The sequence below is a fragment of the Zootoca vivipara genome, chromosome 5 (assembly GCF_963506605.1).
Source record: "Zootoca vivipara chromosome 5, rZooViv1.1, whole genome shotgun sequence".
In the NCBI taxonomy this organism is placed as follows: Eukaryota; Metazoa; Chordata; class Lepidosauria; order Squamata; family Lacertidae; genus Zootoca; species Zootoca vivipara.
In genome coordinates, this window is record NC_083280.1 from 7,389,510 (window position 1) to 7,404,359 (window position 14,850).

General features: G+C 47.5%; 1 protein-coding gene across 2 annotated transcripts; it reads left to right on the forward strand.

Annotated features, from left to right (window-relative positions):
• Nucleotides 1-5,006: 5,006 nt before the first annotated feature.
• LOC118078585 (PHD finger protein 13) lies at nucleotides 5,007-14,574 on the forward strand. Of its 2 annotated transcripts, XM_035102500.2 has the most exons (6): nucleotides 5,007-5,366; nucleotides 5,495-5,538; nucleotides 9,096-9,188; nucleotides 9,346-9,904; nucleotides 10,396-10,437; nucleotides 10,618-14,574. In XM_035102500.2, the coding sequence occupies exons 1-6, from the start codon at nucleotides 5,342-5,344 to the stop codon at nucleotides 10,842-10,844; spliced, it is 990 nt and encodes a 329-aa protein (XP_034958391.1). In that variant the 5' UTR covers nucleotides 5,007-5,341; the 3' UTR covers nucleotides 10,845-14,574. The 2 variants fall into 2 exon arrangements, with proteins under 2 accessions (XP_034958391.1, XP_034958393.1); XM_035102502.2 differs by lacking the exons at nucleotides 5,007-5,366; nucleotides 5,495-5,538 and adding an exon at nucleotides 6,425-6,576.
• The last annotated feature ends 276 nt before the right edge of the window (nucleotides 14,575-14,850 follow it).

The following is a 14,850-nucleotide window of genomic DNA, read 5'->3' on the forward strand; positions in this document are numbered from 1 at the left end:
AATGTATTGCGTCATTTAAGTGAGTTCAGGGAGCAATTCTGAACGCAATGGTTTGAATGTGTATATGAATGGACAGGCAAATCTTAAAATGTGGGAAGATCTAGCCTTTGTGCCTAAAAATGGCCATTTTTAAAAATGCTACCCTTTCCATGTGTCGCTTGCCTGGAATGAGAAGCTGGTCCCTTTGTGGGCACTCAAGGGACATGCAGATTGCCTCACCTAGAAGACCTCCTTGTGTGGCTGCCTCAGCACTACAATCTTCAACCTGGTGCCCTCCAGATGTTATGCTCTATAGGACAGCTCCCATCCACTTTTGTGAATTGTAGTTCAAAACATCTAGAGGGCACCAGCTTTGCAAAGGGATAGTGGATGGGGAATGCAGACTCCTAGAAAGAAAGTGTGTTTTCGCATGTGCATTTTGCATATCACAATTTTTGTAAGCAACCCTGGAAAAGAGACCATACAAAGGAGGAATAGTTATGCAAGACACAGGAGCAACCAGATGCCTGCTCTTATTTTTTATTGCAACATGTTGTAAGCCACCTTGACAATCATAATCAAAAGGCAAAGTATAGATCAGTGATGGAAAATTAGTGGTTCTCCAGATGTTGCTAAACTCCCAACAGCCCCAGCCAGCATGACGAATGGTCAGAGATAGTGGGAAACTTAACAGCATCCGAAGGGCCACAGGTTCCCCAGCAATAGAAAAATACAGTATAAAAACATTCTCCACCCGAAGTACACACCTGCACTAGTCTTTCCTAAAATATTCTAAACTGGATATCTGCATAAGTGAACGGATACATTTTGCCCCTTACATGAATTCTAAACAATTGTGAATAGGCAACATTTAAATATTTGTGGCCCCTTCATGGATCACTGCCTTGTCGTGGCGAAGGGGCTTAAATAACTTGGAGAAGTTATGTTTTGACCAAACGTGATCCACCTGGAGAAGGAATTGGCAAGCCACTCCAGTATCCCTGCCAAGAAAACTCCATGGACAAAGACAACAGGCATATAAAAGCTATGACGCTGGAAGATGAGCCCCTCAGGTCGGAAGGCGTCCAACATGCTACTGAGGAAGAGCGGAGGACAAGTACAAGTAGATTCAGAGCTAATGAAGCGGCTGGGCCAAAGCCGAAAGGTCGCTCAGTTGCGGATATGCCTGGAAGCGAAAGGAAAGTCTGATGCTGTAAAGAAAAATATTGCATAGGAACCTGGAATGTAAGAACCATGAATAATGGTAAGCTGGATGTGGTCAAAAATGAGATGGCAAGAATAAATATTGACATCCTGGGCATCAGTGAACTAAAATGGAAGGGAATGGGCGAATTCAGTTCGGATGACTATCATATCTACTACTGTGGGCAAGAATCCCGTAGTAGAAATGGAGTGGCCCTCATAGTCAACAAAAGAGTGGCAAAAGCTGTAATGGGATGCAATCTCAAAAATGACAGAATGATCTTGATACGAATCCAAGGCAGACCTTTTAACATCACAGTAATCCAAGTTTATGCACCAACTACCGATGCTGAAGAAAGTGAAATTGACCAATTCTATGAAGACTTACAACACCTAGAAATGACACCAAAGAAGGATGTTCTTCTCATTACAGGGGATTGGAAAGCTAAAGTAGGGAATCAAGAGATAAAAGGAACAACTGGCAAGTTTGGCCTTGGAATTCAAAATGAAGCAGGGCAAAGGCTAATAGAGTTCTGTCAAGAGAACAAGCTAGTCATCACAAACACTCTTTTCCAACAACACAAGAGACGACTCTACACATGGATATCACCAAATGGGCAGCATCGAAATCAGATTGATTATATTCTCTGCAGCCAAAGATGGAGAAGCTCTATACAGTCAGCAAAAACAAGACCTGGAGCTGACTGTAACTCAGATCATCAGCTTCTTATAGCAAAATTCCAGCTTAAACTGAAGAAAGTAGGAAAAACCACTGGGCCAGTAAGATACAATCTAAATCATATCCCTTATGAATACACAGTGGAAGTGAGGAACAGGTTTAAGGATTTAGATTTGGTGGACAGAGTGCCTGAAGAACTATGGATGGAGGCTCGTAACATTATACAGGAGGCAGCAACGAAAACCATCCCAAGGAAAAGGAAATGCAAGAAAGCAAAATGGCTGTCCAACGAGGCCTTACAAATAGCGGAGGAGAGGAGGCATGCAAAATGTAGGGGAGATAGGGAAAGATACAGGAAACTGAATGCAGATTTCCAAAAAATAGCAAGGAGAGACAAGAGGGCCTTCTTAAATGAGCAATGCAAAGAAATAGAGGAAAACAATAGAATGGGGAAAACCAGAGATCTGTTCAAGAAAATTGGAGATATGAAAGGAACATTTCGTACAAAGATTACCACAATAAAGGACAAAAGTGGTAAGGACCTAACAGAAGCAGAAGACATCAAGAAGAGGTGGCAAGAATACACAGATGAATTATACCAGAAAGATATGGAGGTCTCGTACACCCCAGGTGTAGTTGCTGACCTTGAGCTAGACATCTTGGAAAGTGAAGTCAAATGGGCCTTAGAAAGCATTGCTAATAAGGCCAGTGGAAGTGATGATATTCCAGCTGAACTATTTAAAATTTTAAAAGATGATGCTGTTAAGGTGCTACACCCAATATGCCAGCAAGTTTGGAAAACTCAGCAATGGCCAGAGGATTGGAGAAGATCAGTCTACATCCCAATTCCAAAGAAGGGCAGTGCCAAAGAATGCTCCAACTACCGCACAATTGCGCTCATTTCACACGCTAGCAAGGTTATGCTTAAAATTCTACAAGGCAGGCTTAGGCAGTATGTGGACTGAGAACTCCCAGAAGTACAAGCTGGATTTTGAAGGGGCAGAGGAACCAGAGACCAAATAGCAAACATGCGCTGGATTATGGAGAAAGCTAGAGAGTTCCAGAAAAATGTCTACTTCTGCTTCATTGATTATGCAAAAGCCTTTGACTGTGTCGACCACAGCAAACTATGGCAAGTTCTTAAAAGAATGGGAGTGCCTGATCACCTCATCTGTCTCCTGAGAAATCTCTATGTGGGACAAGAAGCTACAATTAGAACTGGATATGGAACAACTGATTGGTTCAAAATTGGGAAAGGAGTACGACAAGGTTGTATATTGTCTCCCTGCTTATTTAACTTATATGCAGAATTCATCATGCGAAAGGCCGGACTAGATGAATCCCAAGCCGGAATTAAGATTGCCGGAAGAAATATCAACAACCTCAGGTATGCAGATGACACAACCTTGATGGCAGAAAGTGAGGAGGAATTAAAGAACCTTTTAATGAGGGTGAAAGAGGAGAGCGCAAAATATGGTCTGAAGCTCAACATCAAAAAAACCAAGATCATGGCCACTGGTCCCATCACCTCCTGGCAAATAGAAGGGGAAGAAATGGAGGCAGTGAGAGATTTTACTTTCTTGGGCTCCTTGATCACTGCAGATGGTGACAGCAGTCACGAAATTAAAAGACGCCTGCTTCTTGGGAGAAAAGCAGAGACATCACCTTGCCTACAAAGGTCCATATAGTTAAAGCTATGGTTTTCCCAGTAGTGATGTATGGAAGTGAGAGCTGGACCATAAAGAAGGCTGATCGCCGAAGAATTGCTGGAGGAGACTCTTGAGAGTCCCATGGACTGCAAGAAGATCAAACCTATCCATTCTGAAGGAAATCAGCCCTGAGTGCTCACTGGAAGGACAGATCGTGAAGCTGAGGCTCCAATACTTTGGCCACATCATGAGAAGAGAAGACTCCCTGGAAAAGACCCTGATGTTGGTAAAGATTGAGGGCACAAGGAGAAGGGGACGACAGAGGATGAGATGGTTGGACCGTGTTCTCGAAGCTACCAACATGAGTCTGACCAAACTGCGGGAGGCGGTGCAAGACAGGAGTGCCTGGCGTGCTCTGGTCCATGGGGTTACGAAGAGTCGGACACGACTAAACGACTAAACAACAACAACAAATATTTGTGGACTACACTTTTTAAAAAGGCAATGTAAAATTTGCCTTAAGAAGGAGGCACCAATACAAATTAAATTTAGTGCCTCCCTCCAACGTAAGAAGATGGCCATGGGCTGGGGCCATATTCCCAGAAAGATTTGTTTTCTCTGCGAGTCTGCAGGCGGAGGAGAGAGTGGGGAGGTGACCAACCATCTCCGACAACTAGGAGGGGAAGGAAGAGAGAGGAGAGAGAAGGAAGACAGGAACAACAGGGCCCGTGCTGCAAACCTACATTTGAGGAGACCGCCGCCTCTGCAGGAAGCGTTTCTGATGCACCATTTGCTGCTTCAATGGAGGAGGAGACGAAGAAAAGGAAAAAGTGAACTCTGCATCCCCTCCCGAACCCAAGACTTTCCACCACGGCTGGTTGGCATCCATCTGTTTTGGTAGTCAATGAAGGAGTGAGCCTTGGGTAGAGATCGATACGGAGAGACAAGTTTTATTACAGCTGGGGCAGATGAAGACATCCAATTTCTCTGCTACAGATGCACCATGGCGACTGCGCTCCTCCCAGCGATCGTTCCTCCTCTGGTCACTATGGATGCACGACCTGACTGCCCGTCTCCAGGCGCTGCAAAAGGACACGCGGCTGGGTGGATGTCGCCGACCTTCAAGTAACGTTTGCAGACATCAGCGCCCCAAGCATCCATGCATGTCGGCTGCCGTGAAACCCCCGAGGGGGAAAGAAAAGCGCTCCTGCGCCGAGAGGCGCTGCGCCGGAGGGAGAAGCTCCACTCCGCCCGGGAGGACGCCCTCTTCCCAGAAAGCCCGGGGGCAGGAGTCTCCTTCGCAGGGAAGGTGCAGATCCCAACCCGCGCGCGCTCCCCCCACCAGCAACTAATCGCCACCGTGGGAGGGGGCTACGCGCCGTCGGGCACGCGCCGCGAGAGCGTTCCCTCAGCGGAAGCTGCTTCTTCCTTCCCTGGGAGGAGCAGGCGGGGCTAAAGGCGAGGGAGGCGGCGCAGGAGGCGGAGCGCCCGCCCCGCAGCCGGCGCCGGTCACCCCTGAGAGGAGGAGAGGAGAGCCTGGTGGCGGCAAAGGGGGACCACCATCGCCGCCTTCAGCAGCAGCAGCCCCGCGACTCTGCTCCCTTCTCGCCTTCCGCGCACAGACGGAGCCGCCGCCGCCGCCACCGCCACTCCCGCTGGCACAGCCCTTCCTCGCCCTGCTGCTGCCCCTTGGCCGGGGGACCGCGCGGTGCCCACAGTCCGCCTTCCTCGGGCGCGGGGTGGTCAGCCCGAAGCGGAGGACGTCAGCTGGCCTAGCCGCCCCTCCTCTTGCCCCGGCGGCGGTGCCGTTTCTTGCGCCTGAGCAGAGGCGATGAGCGGCCTCGAGGACTACGCAGGTGGGCGGCGGGGAGGCCGAGGTGTGTGGGGGGGAGGGCGGCTGCCCCAAAGCGACGGGCGCGTGGGGTCCTTTCGGTCGCGGGGCCTCCAGCTAAGTAACGCCGCGTGTTTTCTCCTCCTTCCCCAGGTGCGAGCCCCGTGCCCAGCCCCGGATCCCCCGGAGGGGACGAGGTGAGTTCCGAGCTCCCTGCGCCGAGCCCTCCCTCTCCTTCCCGCTGCCCCGGGTGTGGGGGAGGGAGGGAGCAGCCGGCATCTTACAAGCCGGGTAAAGAACGGGGGGGGAGGGTCGGGGGAGCCGGGTTGGTTGCGGCTTCGGTGTGTTGGGGGTACCTGGTCGAATAAAATAACGGGAGGGGGCAGGTAAGCCCTTCTACGCATAATGGATCGCAAGATGCGCAGTTTGAATGGCGACGCGCATCAACTTGGCGAGGGGGAGGGACTGGCCGCCTCCAGTTATTTTATTGGGGGCGAGGAGGCGAAGGACTTCGTCCCCTTGGGAGTTGGTTCCTGAGGGACCATTTATATATACATATATATTGGGGGGGTTGCCTTTTTTTGTAACCTGGCGGTTTCGTTTCCTTCTCCTGAGGGAGAGAGATCTCGGCGGGGGGGGGGAGCGGTTCTGTCAGCTGCCGGCTCGGCAGCCGCTTCTTTTCCGATGAGAAGAAATAAATTGTGTGTTGTGTTGCGGGGGGGGGGGGAGAGAAGAGAGAATCGAGGGGGTCAGAGCCGAGGAGGAGTGGGGGGGGGCGTTGTTTTATTTTATTTTATTTTTTTCTGAGGCGATAGCGACGGCGCTCGGCCGCTTCGCCCTAACCGTGTGTGGCGGCGGCGGCCGGGATCCGGGGCAGGGGAGGCGGCTGCCCGGTTCCCTGAGGAGAGCAGCGCTTCTTTCGGGGCGGAGAGGCTGCTTCCTTCGCTGGTTCCTTTGGCGCGAGGGCGGCTCCGCCTTCTCGAGGTCGGGGGCGGGCAGCGCCGTCCCGCGTTTTCTGGGGCCGGGGCCCTTTCCCCGCTAGGGGCGCCGAGGACGGTCTGCTTTGGGTTGTTTCCGGTGTGTGTGTGTGTGTGTATCCGTGTGTGTCTCGTAAACTGTGGGTATTTGGGGGGGGCGCAGACTGAGGCGCTGCTACTCTTTCTCTTTTCTGACCCCCTCCCCGTCTTCTCCCGGGACAGTCGCGGCTGCGCAGGCGCCATTTTGGGAGCGATCAGGTGTGTTGTGGGGGGTTGTGTATGTGTTGTCCCCAAGGAGGCGAGAAGGGGGCATCTTGGGGGGGGGGGGAATGCTAGTAAATGTCAGTCGCGCATAAGCCAAGCCGGGGGAGGGGCGGAGATGAGCCGGCTTGGTTTCTCCCCCACCCCTAACCCCATGTGTTACAAATCACTTATTCTCTTTCTCTATTGCCCCCCTCCCCAAAAAGAGGGGGATCCAACTACATACCATAAGGTAAAGGTAAAAAAGGATATACAAACCGTATCTCCTTTCCCTAATGCTTTTTAGAGGGCATGCTATGATGGCACAGCTTGTTGATTTCCTTAAGCACCCTGCTTGCTACTAGTTTTACTGTGTGTGTGAACCTGTGAGATTGAGGTGCAGGGCAGAGGCTGTGACGGGTAAATTGCAGGCTGATGTGCAGCTCAAGGGTGCAAACTTGGTCTTGGCTACCCTGGAGCTTCTCCTGACCTTTCTTGAAAAGGGGTAGGGTCTCCTTGCTCTCAAAAAGAAAAGTTGCTCAGTGGGCCCAAGCCTCTTCTTAGTGTTTTGGCACCGAGTCAATCTTTCAGGTTTCTAACTCTGAGTTTAGGCTTAGCCTGAGTTATTGTTGTTGTTTAGCCTGAATTATTGTTGTTTCTTCTTCTGACTATGCTATTCATGGTGATTTGTTGTTGCTTGTGGGCATGGAAGGAGAAGATATTGTGCCTTGTATATTATTCAAGATGAAGAACCATTTGACAAGGGCTGCTCTCCATCTTTGCATTGAATCCAGTTGTGGAAATTTGCCAATCATAATTTTTTGCCTGACTGTTGTAGGGCTTCTACCCCCATCCTGACAGGTGTTTGTGGGAAATACTGTTTGCCAGCTCAGTGCTGCTGTTCATAACCTTGGGGTGTCAGTTGTGGAGAGGCAGCTGCAGAGGGTGTCTTTTAAGGAGCAGGCCTCTCCTCTTGAGTGTCTGCCATGGCTTGCTTGGAAGTGGGGGAGGACATCAAAAGCTTATTCCCAGCTCCCTTGTTGTGGCTGGAATTTGATAATCTGTTGCTTCCCTTTGTCTGCAGGGGGAGACTTCATCTTGTTTTGCTTGCTCTGATAAGAGGTCCACAGGGAAATATATTCACATTTCCACACTGTTATTACCAAGTAGCAGGAGAGCTCCTTGGTTGCTTTCTCTTGAGATCTGTCTCCTGCTGTTCTGAAATCCTACAGGTGGAACCTGCTATGCTTCTCTTGGGTTTTAAATAAAGAGGTCTGATGGGGGGAAATGTCTTTTATTTCTGTGGCATCCCATCAGATGTCAAGGAAATAAGCAACTATCCTACTTTTAAAAGACATCTGAAGGCAGCCCTGTTTAGGGAAGTTTTTAATGTTTAATGCTGTATTGTGTTTTTAATATTTGATTGGGAGACTTATTATTTATTATGGCTGATGATCTTGACAACTCTGTGTATATTCCTTCCTATTTTGAATAAGGGGTTGGATATCCTTGTTTTAGTAGTCTTTCCCCATATGTTGTGAGGAGGTAGGCTATAGTCTTTGGGGGACTTTGTGGCAGTGTACATGCAGAAGGTCTCAGGTTTAATCCTTGGCAATGCCCAGAAGGGCTGGAGATACTTCTGCCTGTTCCCCTAAGAGCCACTGCCTGTCATTGAATACAATACTGAACTACTCAGAGTCAGGTCAGTGGTCTGGCTGATATAATGCTGCTTCCGAGTCTACAAAGAGCTATGGGGTTTGAGTGTGGTACAATGCTGACCAAGGTCATACTGATAAGATTGTACATCTTTGTTTGGAAGGAATAGGCACTGTATGGGTCATTGGGTTTGAATGTTCAGGATTGGTTGTCAAGTATTGTTGGCATCCACGTGTCTCCAGAGACAATGGAGGAGTGCACCTTTTGGGGTGAAGTTAGTCAAATGATTGGAAGGTTGCATTGCCTGCTGTGCTGCTGCAGATGCATCATATTGTTTCTTCTTTCTGTACCCGCCCCCAAATTTAATACATTATATAAGGTGCTACTATGGTGGTGGTGGTGGTGGTAAAGGGTAAAGGGACCCCTGACCATTAGGTCCAGTCATGACCGACTCTGGGGTTGCGGCGCTCATCTCGCATTATTGGCCGAGGGAGCCGGCATACAGCTTCCAGGTCATGTGGCCAGCATGACTAAGCCGCTTCTGGCGAACATGGCAGCACACGGAAATGCCGTTTACCTTCCCACTGTAGCGGTACCTATTTATCTACTTGCATTTTGACGTGCTTTTGAACTGCTAGGTTGGCAGGAGCTGGGACCAAGCAACGGGAGCTCACCCTGTCGCAGGGATTCGAACCGCCAACCTTCTATTGGCAAGCCCTTGGCTCAGTGGTTTAATCCACAGCACCACCTGCGTCCCATGGTGGTAAAAAGAACCTATTTGCACTCCAGACTGCCTGCAACTAATTATGCATGACTGCTTTATTTTACTGAATGTATGTAAGGATTAAGAGTCTGATCCATTCAACTTTATATTTTTGTAGCCACCACAGAAAAGACAAAGAACTGTAGAAGACTTCAATCAGTTCTGCACTTTTGTGCTAGCTTATGCAGGCTACATCCCATACCCAAAGGAGGTAAGAGAACTTACACTTTAACAATCTTGGAGCTGGCTGTCTACTTTGATTCTCACTTTTCTGTTCTGGGTTCTGATGACTCCCCCTCCCCCCCCAAAAAAACCCTTCCAATCTGAAGGTCCTGAAATCTCATATGGATTTTCTCTTCCCCTTCTAGAATGAGCCTTGGGTCCACAGAGGCAACATGAGCCCCCAGAACAGCACAGGCAGCACTCAAGACAGTGACAGCTGGGTCTCATCTCAGTGCTGTGACTCCCATGTGCTATCAGATGATGGAGGAATCAGGAACACTACATGCAGAGGGACTGGAAACCTCCTCCTGAACTCTGACATTTCCAGCAGCTTCTGTACAGGCCGACCCCTGCAAACTAAGAAGAGGAAGCAGTCAGCAAAGAAGTTAATCTTGGACCGAAAGGTAGATAAGAGGGTGATGCCAATGAACACAAAGGACATTCAGCAGGAAAGGATTGAGCCAGGTAAAGGGACACACCTAGAATCAAGAGAGCTTGAATCCTGTCTCCCAAAGGAGGAGCTCCAGTCCACATCTCTCCTGGAGCAATACATAAAGCAGAAGGACTGGATCCATGGAATGCAAGCAGCTGAGAAGCCTGAGGAACAGAACTCGTGCAAAGAGGAAAGAATCAGCGCTGCCTGTTGGAACACCATAGAGCAGAACAGTGAGGAAGAACTCAGTAGAGACGGCTCCCAAAGTAGTAGTAAGTGTGCAAAAATAGTGAAGCTTTCAAAAGGAAGTCAATTGAACATATGAAGCAGTTCCCTCAGAATGGGATAAATGCACCATCGAGCCCAGTATTGTTTTCTCTGATGCAGCAGCTCTTAAAAGGTCTCAGGCAGAGGTTTTCCCACCTGCTACCAGAGAACCTTGTCATTGTAGCTGGAGATGCCAGTGATTTGGTTTGTGCTCTGCAATCCAGCTCTTACTCCTCCCTATTGTCAGCTTTGTGATCCAAGTGATGAGTGTCATCCCCCCCCCTTTCCCGGTCAGTGGTCTTGTGAGGGGTTGGGCTGTTGTGGGAATGTGAGTTCAAAGACACCTTAAAGTTGGAGTATCACAAAGGAACTGATGAGCTACAAGGAATTGTTTCAGGAGCTTCTGTCATGGTTGAGTAGTAGAGGCAGGGTCTAGCATACCAGCATAAATGTGGGCACTCCTAGTCATCTGACATCTCATTTTTCCCTCTTGCAGCTTTGTGTGAGTTTGCTGCTGCCTCAGACACCAAAACCGATGGTGAGTAGATCACCGTATGTTACTACTGCTTGCTTCCAGTAGGGTTGGTGGTGGGGAGAGAGGGCTCCAAAAGTTTTTCAGACTATGTCTCTAATCTGAAAATTAGTAATGTGGGTGCCATGCATGTGTAAAAACTTTATGGTGCCTGCCTTTTAACATTTTGTGCTTTCTCACATGCAGAGGATGATGCCTGGGATCTCATCACTTGCTTCTGCTTAAAGCCTTTCGCTGGGAGACCTATGATAGAGTGCAACGAATGTGCCACTTGGATCCATCTCTCCTGTGCTAAGATACGTAAATCCAATGTGCCTGACATCTTCATCTGCCAACGATGCCGTGATGCAAAGCAGGAGATTCGCCGCTCAAACAGAGCCCGCACCATTCCCCGCAAGCGATTCTGCGACTGACTTTGGCTTGGGGGGTGGACGGGTTCCCTTTGAACTTGGGACTGGATCCCTATTGGCAAGACAATCAAAATGTAGGAGCCTCCTTGGGAAATAAGTGAGGGGGCCCTATGCTTCCAGAAACGTGTGTCTTATTTAAGCCTATTGCAGGTGGGTGGGGCATGCTGTTCTCCACTTGATAGGGCCTGAACTGCTTTTGAGATCTCAGGGTTACACTAGAGCAGCAAATGCAAAGGTGCCTGGCAGACACGTGACTGGTTTGGTGGATTCCAGTGCACAATGCACTAAGTCAGCCAGAAGCCTCTTTGACCTCGTGCAAAAAGGGCTCGGTGCCTTTTAACAATCTATGGGAAGCTGGCCTAAAGTTTGTTCTTTTGTGGTACAGTAGCTGCTCAGGCTTAAATTTTGTAAGTTTATGGCCCTAGGTTTGTCATGATTTTTATTTTCATTTTATTATTTTTTGTTCCTTTGGCCCTAGATCCAACTATGTCCTGGTAGTTGAAGCTTCTGAATCCCTTCATGAAGCTAAAGCACATGTTAGAAAAAGGCAGCTAGCTGTCTTTCTGTGCATACACTGCTTGGGAGAGAACCTTCTGCAACTGAAGTGCAGATTCCCATTCTGTGTTGGCATGAACTGCAATGCAGGGCAATTGACATTAAACTTCAGCAATGTGGTCATTGCGCCTAGTTCTAAAGAATCTGCCCTCTTCAGAAACTTACACTGTGCTATTCCCATAGTCAGGCTAGTCACCTGAGGGGGTGGCAATTTTCACTTAATGTAAATATTTTATATACAATTACTTAGAAAATGTCTTGCTGTACCTGCTCCATATTAAACTACCACCCTTCCCTAGACTTCCAGTTGCACTAGTGTCTAATTTGAAGGGAATACAGGAGCTGTGGGGAAAAGACCAAAGCTGATAGCAGTAGAGGTGGTGATGAGTTTACTGCAAAGGCTCTAGAATCTAAAGAGATGGCAGTAGCAGAAGACTTGAGAGGTATGATGGTGAGCCACATTGAAGAAGCAGATTGGGTCCTGCTTTCATTTCAAGTTGCTCTTTCGTTGCTGAGAATATTTCACCTTGTTGCTGTAGGTGAAATGTGGGGCATGCTAAATGGTGACCTGTCTACTATGCAAACCATTACTGCTTTTTCCTGGGGCAATCATGCCAGCAAACTCTTGTTTTGGAGGACAGGTCTCTCTGCACTCTTGTCTATATCAGACCACTGAACCTTTTATTTGACCCATGTGCCTTCTTGATCTTACACACACCACCTTATATTTGACTGCTTGTATGTACAACCCTATTCTCACTGTACAAGGTATTTTCAGTGGCTTGTGATAGGCCTTTTCCTATGTAGGACAGACTTCTCAGTCATCAGGTTGTAGGAATTTAGGGAGCTACTCCATGAATGTCTTCCTTCCCCTCTGCCCTCTCAAAGTGTTTACACTTTTATAGGTAGTCACTTTCTATTAAAGATGTAAAGTAGTGTATTGTGGTCCTTTGTCCTATGCCAAGTGTTTGGAGTGCTATGTATAGAATAAAAATACTTTTTAATCAGTTATATTGCAGATATTTGACTTCATTGTAACTCAAGTGGAGTGTTTTACATAGTTACATTCTGCTAAGGTGGGGGTGGATGACTAGAACTCTGCTGGCTTGTGCAACCTTACATGAGTGTATACAGATCAAAACAAAGGTAAAGCCTTAAAAACTAGCAAAGTTGGCTGATCGTTTACTTCTACACCATGAAGACTTTACATATGTATTTATTCAGAAATGCAGTCCTATGAAACTGGATAGAGTTGTAAATTTAAGTTTCAAATTTATCTATTTCATTTAGACTTTAAACACAACTAACTTTTATGAATTTAACTTCTGCAGGTTTTCTTAGTGCAACACCCAACATTGTACAAGCACATATGGTGGTCCTCTTCCCACTTTCTCTCTCTAGATCTGCTCCAGAAGATTTTGAGGATCCTTTCCTCTTGCAGGCAGGCAGGCGATTATACACACCTGCATGGATTTAGAGCAAGTGCCTACTGGTACAGCTAGGGCACATGTGAGATGCAGAAATACCTATTTGATCTTCAACAAGTCAGGTGTGTTTAGAGGGGCAATGTTAAAACTGGCCTTGATAGGAAAAAATCCTCTCAGAACTTTATGTTGTGGTAACCATGATATGGTAACATTTTAAACTATTTTAAAGGTGAAGACCAATGTGGTTTGAGCATTGTGTAAAAGGCTTTGTCCACAAATGTATCTGGCTCAACTGCTAAGGCTGCCAATAACAGCACACAATTCTCCCCCACAAATGTTGAAAATTCTTCAGTAATATATGGTAGTATGTCATTTTGAGGGAGAGAGAAAAGCCTGCTTGGTCTTAGTATGCAATCAATGCACAGGACCTTTGCTCTGCAAGATGCAAATCCATCACTAATATATTTAGTTATTGCAACTGCTGTACAAATGCCTTACACAGCAAAGGGTGCTTTGTTCACACTAGCACAAGGAGGCTGCTGAGAGATGTGGTGGTCACAGCAAAAGTATTTTCACCCCCTTCATGGGAAACCTAACAGGTCTCAGGAGGGGTGGGCAATCTTTTTTCTACTTTTTCACTAGGGGAAATGGTTACAGGTTGTTCACTGATGACTGAGAAGGCCACCTCTTTTCATGGGGTTCCTTCCATACACACTGCTTGAAAGTATAGAGCTACAAATGAAAAATAACAAATAGCAAGGTAGCAATACAGGTAGGAGAGTGACTTCTGTAACAAAGAAGCCATGTGCAGCTATTTCAGGAAACTAGGTAAAGGGACCCCTGCCTGGGGTTGCAGAGCTCATCTCACTTTACTGGCCAAGGGAGCCAGTGTACAGCTTCTGGGTCATGGGGCCAGCATGACTAAGCCACTTCTGGTGAACTACAGCAGTGCACAGAAGTGCCATTTACCTTCCTGCTGGAGTGGTACCTATTTATCTACTTGCACTGCATGCTTTCCGACAGCTGGGTTGGCAGCAACGGGCGCTCAGCCCGAACTGCCGACCTGATCAGCAACCCCTAGGCTCTGCGGTTTAACCCACAGCGCCACCCCCGTCTCTGCTGAACATCCCACTGAAAGTGCTTTTCTTTTAACAGGCCTCCACCCACCAAAACAAATTAACAGGTCACACCTGCCTCCTGACAACTGCAAAATTCATGTTTTTGGTGCTTCCCAGCACTACCATGGTATAAAAGCATAGATCATTTTCACAGAAATCCATAGATTACTTGTGCCCACAGGTGCGTTGTGTAATTTGTTGTTTTCACCCTTTGTAAAAACAAAACTCAAAAGATCTGTGTCTTGGATCATTGATGTTCACAACCATTGAATTTGTTTTTTTAAAAAAAATGTGCAGTACTAATGTAAGCTTCATTTGGGGGACTCAAAGGGCAAGGGAATCAAGTTTTAATTCTACTGGAGTGAATTTTATCCAAACTCCCAATGGAAAACTAATGGGCGTGAGAATACACACTCTTTTAGGGGAGGGAAGCATAGTAAGGAGAAATGGGTGGAGAAGCAATGGGCTGCTTATGGTTCCTACAAAGTTCGCCAAGCCTTCGTAACATGTTACTGATCTGTATAAGGAACTGTGCTCTAATCCCATTACTGCTATGGTTAACTCAGGAATGTTCTATGCGAGTTACTTTCATAACGCCAAGTACACTGGGTTACATGCTACATGCTTCTCCTGGACAAACCTCTAGAAAGGACCTGCCAGATGAGAAAAGGGCAACCAAAATGATCAAGGGGCTGGAACTACTCCCCTATAAAGAAAGGTTGCAGCGTTTGGAACTGAGTTTATAATATTATACATTGAATGGAGGAAGTGTATGAAGTTTTTCTCCACCTCACAAGACAAAGTCATGAACATCTAATGAGGCCAATAGTTGGAGGATCTCTAGGGAAGCCAACAAGCAGAAGATTAGCTCAACAGCATCACCCACCAAAACAAAGTCTTCTTCAGCAA